At 35.2% G+C, this 18,009-nt stretch overlaps 1 protein-coding gene across 1 annotated transcript in view; it reads left to right on the forward strand.

Moving 5' to 3' along the window:
• TRIM23 (tripartite motif containing 23) overlaps positions 1–14,452 on the forward strand; it is a 36,940-nt gene extending 22,488 nt beyond the window's left edge. Inside the window, exons 6-11 of the mRNA XM_007457107.1 lie at positions 729–944; positions 4,581–4,715; positions 9,585–9,714; positions 10,207–10,317; positions 11,594–11,718; positions 14,050–14,452. Coding sequence (XP_007457169.1) covers positions 729–944; positions 4,581–4,715; positions 9,585–9,714; positions 10,207–10,317; positions 11,594–11,718; positions 14,050–14,229 — 897 coding nt within the window. The 3' untranslated portion in view covers positions 14,230–14,452. The remainder of the gene's footprint in view (positions 1–728; positions 945–4,580; positions 4,716–9,584; positions 9,715–10,206; positions 10,318–11,593; positions 11,719–14,049) is intronic.
• Positions 14,453–18,009: the final 3,557 nt, after the last annotated feature.

The raw sequence follows: 18,009 nt of genomic DNA on the forward strand, positions 1-18,009 counted from the left end.
GGCACTTGCTTTACTTTCTTCGAGGAATGCCCTTGAAGATATTCACATGGTTCCCTCTCTTACCTCTTTCAGGTCTTAGCTCAGATGTCTCTTTCCCAGGGAGTCTGTTGTTGAACATCCCCTATAAAGGACTTTGGCATTTACTCTGAGTGGGAAACCACTGGAGAGTTTTGAGCAAAAGAATAATTATCATTCTGACTTAACATTTAGAAAGGATCAGTCTGGCTTCTGGGTGGAGAATACATTATAGGCAGCAGAGGTAAATCTAGTGAACCCAATTAGGAGGCTATTATAATAATCAGGTGAGAGATGATAATGGCTTCAATCAGGTTGGCAGAGGTGAAGGTGGTGAGGAATGATCAGATTCTAGATATATTTTGAAGTCAGCAGAATTTGTTGAGAAACTAGTTGTGAGATACGAAAGAGAAGTGTTAAGGGTGACTCCAGTTTTTTTAACTTGAATAACCTGGAAGATGGAGTTGCCATTTATTGAGATGGAGGAAACTAGGTTCAGGGTTGGGAGAGACTGGAGATTAGGTATTCCTTGTTGCTTGAAATGTCATTTAAACAGTTGGATATCCAAAAGCTGTGGTTAAGGGGAAAAATTTAGTGTGGAGATAAACATTTTGGGATTTTAAGGGTACAGATTGTATTTAAATTTTCATTATTTCACATATAAAATCTTCATTAAGGTTACAGTTGTTTAAAACTTATTTTTATTGCCTTAGGTACCAGGTACTGCGGAGAATGCCCGGTCATGTGTCCGAGCTTATTTTTCTGATCTACATGAAACTCTGTGTCGTCAAGAAGAAATGGCTCTAAGTGTTGTTGATGCTCATGTTCGAGAAAAACTGATTTGGCTCAGACAGCAGCAAGAAGATATGACTGTTTTGTTATCCCAGGTTTCAACAGCCTGTCTCCATTGTGAAAAGACTTTGCAACAGGTATGTGGTTTAAACATGATTAGGACATAGTTTAAGAAGGAGGATTTGTAAGCTTAAGTATATCATTACCAGAGGTACACACTAGTCTATTTTATTAATTTAATAAATATTTTTATATTATTACTCTGTGTTACTGTGGGCATTAACATTGTGCTTAGGACATGGTCTCTAACCTCAAATTGCTCCACTCAACCACATCAGTGTCCTCTCTTTCATGTGTCTTCCCCCCCATAAAACCATAGGTTCTAGAACCTCTAACTTCCTGTCATTCTTCAGTCATCCCAAGCCCTTTAACCCTTCTTTGCCAAGCATATACTATTCTTTCTGCTTGATGGGCTTATGTCTCCCTTTTCTGATATTGGAAATCCTTCTTCAAATGTTTGCTGTTCTTTGAAGCTCCTTACCCTTCCTTGCTCTTTTTTGTTTTTGTTTTTGGTGGTGGAGGTGGGGTGCCTCTCTAGCATGTACCCCCTATCTCTGCTGTAATTTATTCTTAACTTTGATGTCACAGAAAACCCGTGTTTTTTCATGGTTGACGTATCATAAGCAATTTGTTACCCAGTTTGCAGATAATGTGCTTTTAAAATAGATTTAAGGTTATTCTAACAAAAATGCCAGTCTTACTCATTACTGTTTTGGATCTGCCTTCATGAATGTGCAATTTAAGGCTAATTATTGCCCTAGGAATTCCTGATAAGCTTCAGTCACTCTCATCTTTTGATATATTGCTAATGATTGTGTTGATATCAAATCATCATAGAGCTAAACTTTTTACTGTTGTAGAGCTTTTTCTCTTAAATATCTGATTAGACTTAAATGAATGTGGCCAGGCTGTAACCACATCAGTCTTGAGTCCTTTAGTCCTTATCACATTGAATTGTAATAATTGATGTTTATGCCATTTATTAAGTTGTCTTTGAGCTCCAGTCCTGTTCTATCCTCTGCTTTGTGATGCTGATACTGAAACTCTGCAAACCACATACCAGCTCTGCCAGCTGCCTCCATGCGATTTTAGGCTCTGCCAATAGGGGACATTAGAAGGAAGCTGAAAGATGGAGGTGGTTTCCTGTGCGTTCCCATTTGCTTGGGGTTCCTGTGAATGACACTGCTCATACTACGAGACCACTTTCCTTAGAGATCTGAATTTCAGCTCCATGGCATCCCTCCTATAAGTTTTTAAGTTTTAATAATTCTAGCATCTCTTCTTTATTCTCCCAGCCCTGAGGGTGGTAGCTGTTTCCTACAGTTGTTTGCTCCATGATACCTCAGAGTTCTTTTTACCCTTTCAGTTGCCTACTTAATAACTACACCTAGTTAACAGTTCTTCGTATTAATTTTTTTCTATTCATATGACTATTGTGGTTTTTATCTCCTGATTTGAACCTAATGATACAATATGCACATTTGTCCTTCTGGATGTATCTATCCAGATACAAAGAATTTAGAGATACAAAGAGCCTAATAAATACTTGTTCAGCTCAAGCTACACAGCAAAATTAGAAATGGATCATGTCCTAAATCATACTTAAGTGAATACTTCTAAGTATTTTTATATTTATTTTATTAAAAAGAAAGCTCATAGTTAACTGAAGTATTTAGAAGTATTTAGAAGTATTTTAGAGTTTCTGAAGCATTTTGTCAAAGTGACTGATAATTGTTAATGACATGGTATTATCTCACTGTGTTAACGCAGATGAAATTGGGGTCTTAGATTCATTCTTCATATGGACCTATTAGTTTTGTTCTGATTTATAGACAGAGAACCCTAATCTCAATCAATATTCTTAAAAGTTCCTGCCACAGAGATAACTGAACAGAGGAATGGATGGAACATCACATATGTATTACCAATTTTGAGAACAAAATCATCCCTCCCCTCCAGAAAAAATTGATGCATCATCAAAGTTCAAGGCATAATACTGAATGGTTAGGATTTGTTTATTAGGCAAATATTTGTTGTGTGCCTACTATGTGCCATGTATATTCTAGGTACGTGGAATATGTCAGTAAACAAAGCAAGCAAAAAGCCATAATCTTGTGGAATTAGCATCCTAGCAAGGAGAAGGCAGACAATAAGCCATAACCATATCTAATAAGTAAATTATATGGTATGTTAAAAAGTGATAAGAGCTAAGGGAAAAAGAAAAAGTATGAGGGTACAGCAGATTGTATTTTTAAATAGGGTAAGCATCACTGAGAGAAGGTAAGATTTGAGCAGAGACTCAAAGGGGAAGAAGGTGAAGGGAACTAGCTCACACCTTAATGAAGAAGATTTCAGCTGAGGAACTGGTTAGAGCAAAAACCCTAGGGTGACATACCTGGTGTATTTGAGGAACAGCAAAAGACGGCACTGTTGCTGGAATAGAGTAAGCGATGGAGAGAGTAATAGCAGCTGAAATTAGAGATGATAGGGAATTATATGTAAGGAGGGCCTTGTGGGCCATTGCAAGGACTTCAGTTTTTACTGATTGAATTGGGGAAACCATTGTGGGGTTTTGAGCACAAGAATGATTTGATCTTACTTAAAAGGATCTGGCTGATGTGTAAAAAACAGATTGAAGGAGGGCAAAGATGGAAGGAAGGAGCTCAATGGTTAGAAGACTGTGGTAGGATTCCAAGTGAGAGAGGATAGTAGCTTGGATCATGAGGGCTAGAAGTACCCAAATTTTGGATATCTAGTAGGATTTGTTGACAAATTGTATGTGGGAATAAGGGAGGAGAAGGCAAGAATGACTCAAAGTTTTTGTTCTGGCAATTGGAACAACTAAATTGCTATCACCTAATTTGAATATGCAACTGTGAGCAAAAACTGACAACACCGCTTCTCTCATGGAGCTTAAATATTGTTGGGAGATCTCTGTCTTATGAAGAATACATTGGTACATGTATAGAATATCTCTGGAATAATATTTGAGAAACTGAAAAGTGCTTAACTTTGCGGAGAGGGCCTGGGAATCTAAAGTGAGATGGAGACATCACAGTTTGACCTTTAGTCTTTTTTTTTAAACTAATACATGTATATCTTAAATTATTTTAAAAACTTTTTATAGGAGTACAATATATGTATACAGAAATATGTGCATAAGTGTTCAGCTTGCTGAATTTTCAGACTGGACATTACTGTGTAACGAGCATCCAGATCAAGTAACAGAACATTACCAACCCCAGAAGCCCCTCAGACTCTCTTCTAGTAACTATGTGCCTTTCCTCCTAAGGATAAACCACTATCCTGATTTCTAATGTATACCTTGTTTTGGCCTGTTTTGGTAATTAATAAAAGTGGGAATCATGCAGTACAAACTCTTCATGTCATTTCTTCCCTTACTGTATGTTTGTGAAATTCATATCATCACATGTAATTGTAGATCATTCTTACCTGAATGAACCTGTAGTTCATTCAACCATTCATTTTGGTTGTGTTGCATTTGTGAATATACCATACTTTATTTATCTATTCTTCTATTGATGGGCTCTTAAATTATTTATTAATGCCTGATTATTGTTAACTTAGTCAAATTTGTACATAAGTTAACTTTCAATACTGTAATGTTAAATGAGCTTTTCTTGAGTTTTAGTGATATCTCTTTTTTCGTTTCTTTAAAAATTTTATAAGAAATATCATCTTCTCTTTTCTAGGATGATTGTAGAGTTGTCTTAGCAAAACAAGAAATTACAAGGTTACTGGAAACATTGCAAAAGCAGCAGCAGCAGTTTACAGAGGTTGCAGATCACATTCAGTTAGATGCCAGCATCCCTGTCACTTTTACAAAGGTAATATATTCTATACTTCGTTTTTAGGTGTGTTTTTGAATAAATCATAATTGTTTTACATTCCATGATAATCAGCTAAGAGACAACTAAGAAATTAATGAACCACAGAATTAGGGGAAAAAAAAATTACTGTATCAGTGGAAAATAGAAGGTGGTATAATGAGTCTTCCTGTATTATCACCTACTTGAACAATTAAAAACTTTTTATTTCATCTACCCTTTCCCCTAGTCTCTTTCTACCTACAGTCTCCCAGGTTATTTTGAAACAAATCCCAACATATTTCATCCTAATATATCATTTCATCTATGTAATATTTTCACATGTTTCTAAAACACGGGTTCTGTTCTCTTTTTCAAAACACAACAAAATTAGAAATGGATCATGTCCTAAATCATACTCTCTAATAATATCTATTAGATTTCCCAGATTGTTAAAAAAAATTTTTTTAGGTTTGAGACAAAATCCAGCAAGGTGTGTATTTGGCATTTGGTTGATATGTTTTGGTCTCTTTTCAAGTGGATTCCCCCTAATTTAAAAAGGTACATGTATTCCATTTTGCTCTCTATTTTTAGGGAGTGGCATTTTTTTTTTTAATTTATTTAATTTATTTATTTTTGGCTGCGTTGGGTCTTGGTTACTGTGCGCAGGCTTTTTCTAGTTGCAGCGAGTGGGGGCTACTCTTTGTTGTGGTGCGCGGGCTTTTCACTGCAGTGTCTTCTCTTGTTTCGGAGCATGGGCTCTAGGCGCGTGGGCTTCAGTATTTGTGGCTTGCGGGCTCTAGAGCGCAGGTTCAGTAGTTGTGGCGCCCAGGCTTAGTTGCTCCACGGCATGTGGGATCTTCCCGGACCAGGGCTCTAACCCGTGTCCCCTGCATTGGCAGGAGGATTCCTAACCACTGCACCACCAGGGGAGTCCTAGGGAGTGGCTTTTAAAACTTTTTAAATCTTGTTTTATAATTATGTGAAACATTCACATGGTCCAGAATCAAATCTACAAAGCAAGGTTCATTCAGAGAAGTCTAACTTATATTCCTGACCCTGCCACCCTTTTCTTCCCTTCTCCATAGAAAACCATTAAGAATTTTTCTTAGTTTTATTCATCATTTAAAAAAAATAGAGAAATATATTTGCATGCACACTCCCCCCTTTTTTTTTTTTTTGCTGTACGCGGGCCTCTCACTGTTGTGGCCTCTCCCGTTGAGGAGCACAGGCTCCGGACGCGCAGGCTCAGCGGCCATGGCTCACGGGCCCAGCCGCTCCGCGGCATGTGGGATCCTCCCGGACCGGGGCACGAACCCGTGTGCCCTGCATCGGCAGGCGGACTCTCAACCACTGCGCCACCAGGGAAGCCCCACACTCCCCATATTTAAAGGTAGAATACTGTACCCACTTCTCCACCTTGTACTTTTCACTGAAGTGTACATCCTGGAGGTCAGTCCATAGCAGTATATAGTGACATTTTCTGTTCCCTTTTACAGCTGCAAGGTACTTTATTGTGAGGATATACATTTTTTTATTATGGTGAAAAACACATAATATAAAATTTACCATCTTAACCATTTTTTAAGTGTTTAGTTCAGTATTGTTAAGTATGTTCACATTGTGTGAAACATTTCCAGAAATTTTTCATCTTGAAAAACTGAAACTATACCTTATAAACAATGACTTCCCTATTCCCCGCTTCTCACTAGCTCCTGGTAGCCACCATTCTACTTTCTATTTCTTTGTATTTGACTACTCTAAATTTATCATGCAAGTGGAATCATATAGTATTTGTGTGACTGGCTTATTTCACTTAGCATTATGTCCTTAAAGTTCACCCATGTTGTAGCATGTGACAGAATTTCCTTCTATTTTGTCTAAATAATATTCCATTGTTTGTATATACCACATTTTGTGTATCCATTCATCTATCGATGGATATTTGGGTTACTTCACCTCTTGGCTATTGTGAATAGTGCTGCTATGAACATGGGTGTACAGATATCTCTTTGAGGCTTTGCTTTCAATTCTTTTGGATAAATTCCCAGAAATGGGACTACTGGATCATATGTTAGTTCTATTTTTAATTTTCTGAGGAAATGCTATACTATTTTCCATAGTGCTTGCATCATATTATATAAATCCCACCAAAAGTGCATGAGGGTTCCAATTTCTCCACATTTTCACCAACACTTGTTATTTTCTGTTTGTTCTGGGGGGTTTTTTTGATAGTAAAACAGGATGGCTTACACTAGTAGCCATCCTAATTGGTGTAAGGTGATATCTCATTGTGGTTTTGATTTGCATTTCTCTGATGATAGTGATGTTGAGTATCATTTTCATATGCCTCTTGGCCAGTTCTTTGAAGAATTTTGTACAAGTCCTTTGCCTGTTTTTCTATTGAGTTATTTGATTTTTTTGTTGTTGAGTTGTAGGGGTTCTTTTTATACTCTGGATATGAATCTATTATCAGATACATGATTTACAAGTATCTTCTCCCATTCTGTAGTTTGCTTCTTCACTCTACTGATGGTGTCCTTTTATTCACAAAAATTTTTAAGGTTGATCTAGTCCCATTTGTTTATTTTTGCTCTTGTTGATTGTGCTTTTGATGTCATATCCAGGAATTCATTGCCAAATCCAATGTTATGGAGCCTTTCTTCTGTGTTTTCTTCTAGGAGTTTTATAGCTTTGGTTCTTATGTTTAGGGCTTTAATTCATTTATTTATAATCCAAGTATTTATAATTGTTATATATTCTTTCTATATTTGCCCTTTTATCATTATATAATGAACTTCTTTGTCTCTTATAACAGTTTCTGACTTAAAATCTATTTTGTCTGATATTAGGATAGCCACCCCTGCTCTCTTTTGGGTATGATTTGCATCTCAAAGATTTGCATCTCTTTCCATCCTTTCACTTTTCAGACTATGTATTTCCTTAGCTGTAAAGTGAGTCTCTTGTAGATGGCATATTTTTGGATCTTGGTTTTTCACGCATTTAGTCAAGCTGTGTCTTTTGAGTGGAGAGTTAAGTCTGTTTAAAGTAATTATTGATAGGTAAATACTGTTGTCATTTTGTTCATTGTTTTCTGCATAACTTGATAGTTTTTTTTGTTTCACCTTTCCTCTTTCATTACCTTCTTTTGTGTTTTATTGATTTTTTTATAGTGTCATATTTGATTCCCTTCTCTTTTCTTTTGGTGTATATTCTGTGGATTTTTTTGTGTGTGTGGTTACCATGGCAGTTACATAAAACATCTTAGTTATAACATTCTATTTTAAACTGATAGCAGTTTAACTTCAATTGCATACAAAAACCCTATTCTTTCACAGCTCCATCCCCCTGTACTTTATGTTATTGATGTCACAAATTACATCTTTATTGTACACCTATTAGCACAGGCTTATAGTTTTTTTTCATGTGTTTGTTATTTCAATTCTATGAAGAATTAAATTTATGCACCCAAATTATAATACAGGTTACTATTTTTCCATGTAGTTATTGTTACCAGTTTAGATTTTCATAAGGCTTCATGTTGCTGTCTAGCGTCCTTTCATTTCAAGTTGAAGGACTCCTTTAGCATTTCTTATAGAGCAGGTCTAGTGGTAATGACTCCCTCAGATTTTGTTTTTCTGGGAAAGTCTTGATTTTTCCTTCATTTCGAAGGACAGTTTTGCCATATATAGCATTCTTGGTTGACAGTTTTTTTCTTTCAGCACTTTGAATGTATTATCCCACTCTTTCTGGCCTGCAGTGTTTCTGCTGAGAAATTTGTTAATAATCAAATTTATGTGATGAGTCACTTTTCTCTTGCTGCTTTCAAGATTATCCTGTTTTTGACTTTTGACAATTGGATTATAATGTGTCTCACTGTGGGTCTCTTTTGACTTATCTTAGTTGGAATTGAGCTTCTAGAATTTTTATGTCCATTTCTTTCCTCAGATTGGGAAGTTTTCAGCCATTGTATCTTCAAGTAAGATCTCTTTGCCCCTTTATTTCTGTATCCTCCTTCTGGGACTCCCATTCCCATATGTCTCTTAGGGTCTTTTCACTTTTCTTCCTTCTTTTTTCTTTTTCCTCCTCTAACTCCATTAGTTCAGATTATATGTCTTTTAAAAAACTAATCCTTGCAAAAATCCTATGTAAATTTGGTACAATTTTTAATCCCCATTTTACAGATGGAAGAAGTCAGGCAGAGAGGTCATGCAGCTAGCAATATATACAAGTATGTTCATTGCAGCATTATTTGTAATATCAAAAAATCAGAGATGACCTAATATCTCTCAGTTGGTGATTGGTTAAATTGTGGTACATGGAATATAATAAAGCAATTAAAAGAAAAAGGTAGGTCTATATGTTTTGAAATGAAAGGATTCCATAATGTACTATTGAGTGCAAAAAGTAGTTGCAGTGTGTATTTTTTTTTTAAGTATATCTGCTTTGTGTATGTCAACCAATGTCTGCACAGGAAGATATCTTGAGGGATATATGTGAAATTGTTAACAGTGGATATTTATGGGAAGTATCACTTCATTTTTAATTAATATATTTAACACAGAATGAAAAATCTTATTTAAAGAAGATTCAGTTGAGTTAGAAAATCTGGGAAAAATAAGTGGGTATGTGTATTTTTTTTAACTTATATAAAAACAAAGTAAGTAGTAAGTTTACTAAGCTAAGATTTAGCAAAGCAATGAGGATTTCCTCTTTCTAAAGATCAGAATAAGGGTATTTTAATAGGGGACTATAACTTTGATTTTAATGGATTAAGGAATGAGTAGGAGACACAGTAATTAACAAAGGTATTTTATAAATAAAAGTATAAGTACTAATACTTTTAACTCCATATCAAAATAAAAAGATTAATTTTTTAAAAAATTATAGGACAATAGAGTTCACATTGGACCCAAAATGGAAATTCGAGTTGTTACGTTAGGATTAGATGGTGCTGGAAAAACTACTATTTTGTTTAAATTAAAACAGGATGAGTTCATGCAGCCTATTCCAACAATTGGTAAGTATGAGTATTGCTTTTACCTTAATGGACATTTTACAGACAAACCCTAGCTTACAGCTGAGTTCTTTGGGACTTATTTTATGTCAGTCTGGTTTGGAGATTGGCTCTAAGACACCAGCATTTCAGAGAAAAAATGCAAGATTCAGTGGCTGTGGGATTGAAATGTGGATGGGGAGGATAGCAAGAAGGAACAGAATATTGGTGGGACAGTTGGAAGGAATAAAGGATTGATAACCCTGCTGAGGATTAGGGTAGTGATACAGATCTGGTACTTGGGTGTGAAGGTCTTAAGGACTCTGGTGGATTAGAGGGCTAACCCTGGTTAAAGGTATACATTTCCCCACGCATGTTTATCATGAGTGGAGTTGGTTGCGGAGCAGTGGATAGTGCTGTATGCAGATAATTTGTAAGTCACAGTTATAAACAGGGTTGCCTGTGTTTGGTGTGTAAATGTAAGTTCAGTATTAAAGTAAGTTTTTTTAAAAACAGGTTTTAATGTGGAAACTGTAGAATATAAAAATCTAAAGTTCACCATTTGGGATGTAGGTGGAAAACATAAATTAAGACCATTGTGGAAACATTATTACCTCAATACCCAAGGTAAGAGTGTAAAAATTACATCTTAATTTTTCAAATTTTTAGGATGCCAGTTCAGTTTTCAATTCATTGATTTAGCTAATAAAACTGATATTTTAGCATTGATTAAAAACGTGACTATACCTTTAAATATTGGTAGCAAGCTCCACATTATTAAGAAAATTAAGGTGGATAGACTGGGTTATGTACTCTGGTTTATTTCATGAAAAACCATAATTTAGCATAAAGACCAAATTTATCTTATATATGTAGGTAATTAAGGGTACTTTCCCCTTGCTGCTCTTAACAGTTAAAGTATATTATTAGTGTTCATATGAGCATGATCACTGGCAGTATTGTGTTATAGGGTTGAATTTGTGGTATATAGTTCTCTTGCTCTATTCAATTAAATTCAACTCAACAGTTATCCCATTATAATCTCTCAATAGCTCCACTCCTTCATTTCTATTCACAATTAGTTTTTATCTGCCGAAGAAACTACAGTGGTTTGCTTTTGACCAAACTGTGTTATATCACATATATTCCACTTAGCATTTATTCATAGTTGGGCCCCATTCTACACTTTGCCTCTTGTACCCCAACATAAAGCTTATTATGTTCATGCTACCTGTTCCATATGTCATCCTATTTTCCACCTAGAAGAAAGACTAGATAATTTTTACTTTGGGATTCTTGATATTAAGTTTAGTATGAGACAGTGATTTAGGGGACAAAATGGAATTCTGAACATGAGGAATGGTTGAAAGTCTGGGATGTTTAGCTACCATAAGGTAGCTGGAAAGATTTCAAAAGAGAATTAATTCAGTAGATATTTATGAAGTTTCTGCTGTGTATTTTGAGTACTGCCTGTGGAAAGTGCTGTGCCGGGCACCTAGAGAGAATACTTGGGAGAGATAAAGATGGTGATTTATTTATTTTTAAAACACTATCTTTTGGTAAAGCAAGTAGTAATCAAAGAAATAACATCAGTAGGTAGATCATAAGAGCTACATTTTCATTCATCAAGAGAAAAAATATTAAATGATACGCACAACAATCTGTGTTTGGTAGGCAAGCATTGTAAATCCTGTTACAGATGGGGAAACAACAGCTGAAAAGTTAGGCGAACTGTTTGAGATTATATCATTAATTATTGCTAGGTGTTCCTGTAATAAGCAGCCTTTCTGTGAAAATAATGATGGTAGACTAACCATAATATATTAATGAGAACATTAAAATATGTAGTCCATTTACTGAAATTTAACAAGTGACTAAATGAATATTTTTCTTTTTTTGGTAGCTGTTGTATTTGTTGTTGATAGCAGTCATAGAGACAGAGTTAGTGAAGCACACAGTGAACTTGCAAAGTTGTTAACAGAAAAAGAACTCCGAGATGCTTTGCTACTGATTTTTGCTAACAAACAGGTAACACATTTTTATTTCAGAATATTTATTTTAGCATTCTACATTATAAGTAGCTGTTAAGATTTCAAGGGAAATAATTCAGTAGATATAAAATTTCTGCTCTGTATTTTGAGTACAATCTATATGGAAGGTGCTGTACTTGGTACCTTGGAGTATACAGAAGGAAATAAAGTAGTTGATGCTCACTAGAAACTCCTATGTATTTAGGTAAGCATGTTAAGTGTATATTTTTAATACAAAGAAAATTGCTAAGTGACTTCAGTAATATTAACAGTGTTAAGGAAAATTGGAGAGTAGTTCTAAAGGTGGTATTTTGTAAGATTTGTAAAAAGTAGGATTTGAATTGAAACTATAAGAGTTGAAATTATGGATAAGACTTTGAGTTAATTTGTGAAGGAAAGAACACTGCAGTCAGGAAAAAGTATTTTTAGGGAGCATCGAGGAGATCTGTATGTGAGGGGTAGGTAGAGAATGAAGAAATTCTAGAGTAACAGAGGAGGTTGTGTGATAAAGGCCTGACAGGGCCAGGCTGAGAAATTTAGGTTATATTCTATGAGTAAAGGAGAACCATTAAAAGTTGGTGATAAGATCATATTAGTGTTTTAGGATTGTAATTTTGGGGGTAGGATGTAGAATTTATCAGCGGCAAGGGAGTAGAGACAGGCAGATGCAGTAAATTGCTGCAGTAATTCAAGTGACAGTTAACAAGATCCTGAATTAAAGGAATGGAAGGGTAGAAGCAGACTGAAGAAACTTTATGGACATAGAATAGTTAGAATTTGGTGACCGAACGGAGAGGATGAAGGACGGGGAGTAGCTGAAGATTCTTAGATTTTGGGACTAAGCTTCTGGGAGGATGAGAATACTTTTCTTTAGTGCCATAGGGGGGCTTAGATGTCATAAGAAGGAAGAGCCGCATGGCACAGGGAAACCGGCTCGGTTCTTTGTGGCTGTCTGGAGGGGTGGGATAGGGAGGGTGGGAGGGAGGGAGACAAAGAGGGAAGAGATATGGGAACATATATATATGTATAACTGACTCACTCTGTTATAAAGCAGAAACTAACACACCATTGTAAAGCAACTATACCCCAATAAAGATGTTAAAAAATAATAATAAAAAAATAAAAAAGCAAACCATTAAGAGCTGATATACTTCACTTTATTTATAATTAAAGATATGCAAATAAGACAGAGTGAAATACCATTTTCCACCTATCATATTGTTAAAGATGAAAATGTTTGATAATTCTTAGACCTGCATACACTGCTGGTGTGGTTATTAAAAGGAGACATTTTCTTGGAGGGCAATATGGCAGTACTTTGTCAAAGTTTTAGGTGCATATACCCTTTTACCCTATAATTCTATCTCTAGTAATGTATTCTGCAGACAGATATCCTAAGGTTATCTTAGAGATAATTTTGTAAATGTATGTATGTAAAAATACATGTTTATATGAATGTGTATGCATATGTAATGGCACATAAGCACACATCTTCAATCTAAATATTCAGTATAGGACTGGTTAAGAAAATTATGTTGCACCTACAGTGGAATGCAATACAGATGTTAAAAATAATATGGAAAATCTGCTTGTCCTGATAATGGAAAGATATCTTTACTTTCAAGATATGTGTTAAGTAAAAAACAAAAAAAGAGAGTGTGTTCCTGTTTATTCACGTGAGTGTGCGTGGAAGTTTTCTGAAAAATATGAAAGAAATTGTTACTGATGATTGCTTCTGGGAAGAAGGGGTATTTGGAGAGTTTTTTTGTTTGTTTTTTGTTTTGCTGATAGTTGTTTCTGGGAAGAAGGGGTATTCAGAGGTATTTGGAGAGGTTTTTTTTTTTTTTTGGCTGCACCACGTCTTAGTGTCCTGCGCCAGGATCTTAGTGTCCTGACTAAGGGATTCAACCCGGGCCCCTGGGAGCGAGAGTGTGGAGTCCTAACCACTGGACCACCAGGGAATTCCGTGGAGAGTTTAATTAATAAACTCTTTACTATATAAACCCTATGTAAAAGCCATTTCTTTAAAATGTACATGTATTAATTTTTTTTAATTGATGCCTTATAATGACCTTGGCAGTTTTTTCATTCAGGGGGCACAGCCTTTATTGATTTCATTGCAAGACTTCTAACAGACTATCTGTATTATAACCAAAACTCAAATTTTTTCTCATTAACCTCAAAATAATTACTGAAAGTTGAATTTAGGTTTTAACTTTAGTGTTGGCTTCTGTTGGAATGGTACCAGCAGAACTGTAAATAAATAACAGTAATTACAAATATAATTTTGATGGACTGATTAAAATTCTGATGTGTATATATCTTTCAGGATGTTGCTGGAGCTCTGTCAGTAGAAGAAATCACTGAACTTCTTAGTCTCCATAAATTGTGCTGTGGCCGAAGCTGGTATATTCAGGGCTGTGATGCTCGAAGTGGTATGGGACTGTATGAAGGGTTGGACTGGCTCTCACGGCAACTTGTGGCTGCTGGAGTATTGGATGTTGCCTGATTTTAAATGCAGCAGTTGTTTAAAGTTTTGTGGTTAAGAGTTATTTTGCACGTAATATGATGTAAGAAATTATACATCTCAAAGGTAGTTAAGTTACGATGTATATATAAAAGGAATTTTAGTTTGGGAATTCAGTACAATATCGCTTTAAAAAAAACTCTGTAGTAAAATTTAAATATCTGATGGAGCAGATTAATTTGGATTAAATAGGGACTTACTGGGTGTACATTTTTTTTCAACATACAATAGTTTTTCAGATTATATGTGACCCATATATTGGGAAAGAAGTAGTCACAAAGAGTAGGTGAAAGTTTATTCTTTCAAAGGAAAAAGGATAGCCAACTGAATGCCTAATGGAACCTCTGTATGAAGCAAGTGAAGCATGGCTTCTTCAAATTGGCTTTTCACTGGATTTTGGCAGTATTTAGCAGCAAAACTGGCAGTGACTTAATGAAATACAATTCAAACTGCATCTTTGAGTAATAGGATTACTTTAACGTTCAGTATAACAGAACACCTTTAATGCTAAGAACTATAAGCTATAGAAAATTAATATTTTATAGTGTTTTATTAAAGCTCTCCTAAAGCCTTTTGTATAAAACCCAGTGAGTCAGAATGAAATGTAATCTAACTAGGCCTGATGTTCGATTAGTACTACACTGAAGAACAATTAATAATACAATTGTGAAAGTCAGTTATATTCTAGTTGATCTTCACTTATGAAAGATCCATTTGCAGGGCTGAACCTGAATGTATTATTTCCCAGGTCAGAGCTCTAAATTCGTCCTTCTGTTTTTCAGTATATTTAAAGTACTTAGCATTGTGTCTTTTAAAAATAATATTGCATCTTCAGTGAGAATGACTACAGGTAAAATGTAGTAAGTTACACACAAAAACCAGGGTTGGTTTTACATAAAAGGTAGAGATATAAGTAGAAAACTACCTCTACCACAGAGAAGTTATTTATGCAGTGGAAAATGCTTATTACAATTACTTTAAAATGTTTTCCCAAAATAAGTGTATTTATGTTAACAATAAATGTGATCAAGGTGTTTCATGACAAGGCCTTGAAAAGTTGTTTGAGAAACAACATGTCTAAGGAAAAGAAATGTTCAAAACGTTTACAGCACAGTTATCATGCAGTGTTGCGTAGAAGTTTAAAAAGTTTGTGCTCTTTACTGTTTTTCATTTTTTAAGGAAACTCCCTTATTATGGCAGTACGATTTATATTTAAACGTACCTAGATTGAATTTTATGGTTTTTGTTTTTCTTTTTAAATGCTCTTTATACTTTAGGATGAGGTTAAATCCTAAATCTTATTATTTGAAATGCTATGAGGACATTGATGTCTGATCATAAGATGTGACTCCTGGGTGGCACTGTTTTGGTTCAGTCTCTTCAAATGTACTTTTGTTTAAAAACAACAAAACTTTTAGAAAACAAAGCATTAAAAAAAAAGTCTGTCAGTATTATGAGCCGTGTGTAAATAAGTAATATTACATCCTTTATTTTTCAAGTAAAAGGTCATGCTGTTACAAGTGTAGTTTGTGCATATAAGTTAATACTTCTGAATTAAATTAACATTTGACTGATTGCAATAACTGAAAAATAAAAAAGGTGTTACATTTGTCTGTGAGCCCTTGAACTATTTTCTCTACTAGGTAATTGGGGAAAAAAAGTCTAACACTAACATGTAAACTTGCATTTTCCTTGTAAATTAAGTTTATTTTACCAATTTTGCTTAACTTTTAAATTCACATTCCTAGCATATTTTTTTCTTTTCTTTTTTTTTTGGCAGTACACGGGCCTCTCACTGTTGTGGCCTCTCCCGTTGCAGAGCACAGGCTTCGGATGCACAGGCTCAGTGGCCATGGCTCACAGGCCCAGCCGCTCCGCAGCATGTGGGATCTTCCCGGACGGGGGCACGAACCCGTGTCCCCTGCATTGGCAGGCGGACTCTCAACCACTGCACCACCAGGGAAGCCCATCCTAGCATATTTCTAAAACACAATTTAAAAATTGTGTTTAGACTTGATTATAACATACGTGATAGTACTGTTTGTTACTATTTTTTAAAAAAATACATTTCTCAGGCTCTTATTACTATTTGTAGTTGTATTCTTTCACTAATTATTAGTTAAGATTGTGCTTGCTAGTTCCCTCTGGTAAATGTCAAACTTCAGAGAGGTTTTAAATACAGTCTATTTGGATTTGCCTCCTGGCACTGAATTTCTGTATCAAGCCTAAATATTATTGTATGGTTTATGTAAAGCAGGTTTTTCAAGTGTATAGTCTTGGTCTGTAATTCTGGAATGCTTTATAATTACTAGAAGCCGTTATTTGCATTACACATATGATCAGTATAGACAGCAATAAAATGTTAAAATCATTTTAAAGAAGTCCTATTATTATTCTAAAAATTCTGTTTCTTGAACCATCTATTTAGTAGTATTGCTAGTAACCAATTAAAGTTATATTTGTGCTGTGGTTAAGAGAAAACAAAATGGGATAGGGATTGACTTGTATGACAGATTTGAGATATACTTTACTAAAAATTTAGAAATACCATTCTGTCATTCCGTATTTGCAATTTGTCAAATTTAAGTAAGTATTATAACTGTAGTGTTTTTAAAGGAGAGCTAAAGTTTTGCATTGAACAAAGTGAAATTATTGCTTTTTAAATTTTAAATTTAACCTTGTTTCACACAAGAACATAGCATTTTAAGTAACTGTTTTTAGAAAAGGGCTTGGAAAACTTAGCTATATCCTATGAGCTAATGTTGCTAAAACACTTTTTTTTTTTTTTTTTTTTGCGGTACGCGGGCCTCTCACTGTTGTGGCCTCTCCCGTTGCGGAGCACAGGCTCCGGACGCGCAGGCTCAGCGGCCATGGCTCAGGGGCCCAGCCGCTCCGCGGCATGTGGGATCTTCCCAGACCGGGGCACGAACCCGTGTCCCCTGCATCGACAGGCGGACTCTCAACCACTGTACCACCAGGGAAGCCCCTAAAACACTTATGTGATACTGAGATACTTCTCAATTTGCAAAGTGGTAATAAGGAAGAAGATAGCTGTACTTTTCCCTAAAAGAATAATGAATGAAAAGGACTAATAAGTATCAGATGGTATCTTGCTAATAATTTAAAGCATGCTTTAAAAAAAGACATCTGGCAGTGTAGGTTTTTAGGTCTACTGATTATGTTAAATTTGTGACATGGAATGGAAAAATTCATTAATCAAATATGATATTCACTCAAAGCAAAATAATTTTATTTTGGGAAGAATGAGGCATCACTACCACCACTTGGTGGCAGTACTACCAAAAATTTAGGATTAAGCTTTTACGAATGAATTGATAGGTAGGTAAGTCTGAACACCTAAAATTAGGGAGAAAAGGTAAATGTCATAGTGAAGAGTCATTTTCTGTCCATAATTTAGTTCTTTTTAAAAGGAGGACACAATATTAATTTAAAGTTAGCACAGTTTGGCATGTTCTTCCATCACAGTTTATGGTACAAAAATAGGTAAAGGAAATAATCCTGCCGATCAGTAGAAGGAAAAATGTAAGCTTAGATATAAAGCATAAGAATGTGAATTCCCTAAACACGTCTGTTGAACATGTTCCTCTTATAAATTCTTAAGAGTCTGTCTGGAAAGTAGAAGCAGTGATTCTGAAGTAATTTATGATGGTAAATGAAGAATAAATGAATTGGACTCATAAGACTTGGACTCACATTGTTTTATTGCTCCAATTTCTACTAATCTCTTCATTGTTAGATATT

Source organism: Lipotes vexillifer, unplaced genomic scaffold (assembly GCF_000442215.2).
Source record: "Lipotes vexillifer unplaced genomic scaffold, Lipotes_vexillifer_v1.1 scaffold241, whole genome shotgun sequence".
In the NCBI taxonomy this organism is placed as follows: Eukaryota; Metazoa; Chordata; class Mammalia; order Artiodactyla; family Lipotidae; genus Lipotes; species Lipotes vexillifer.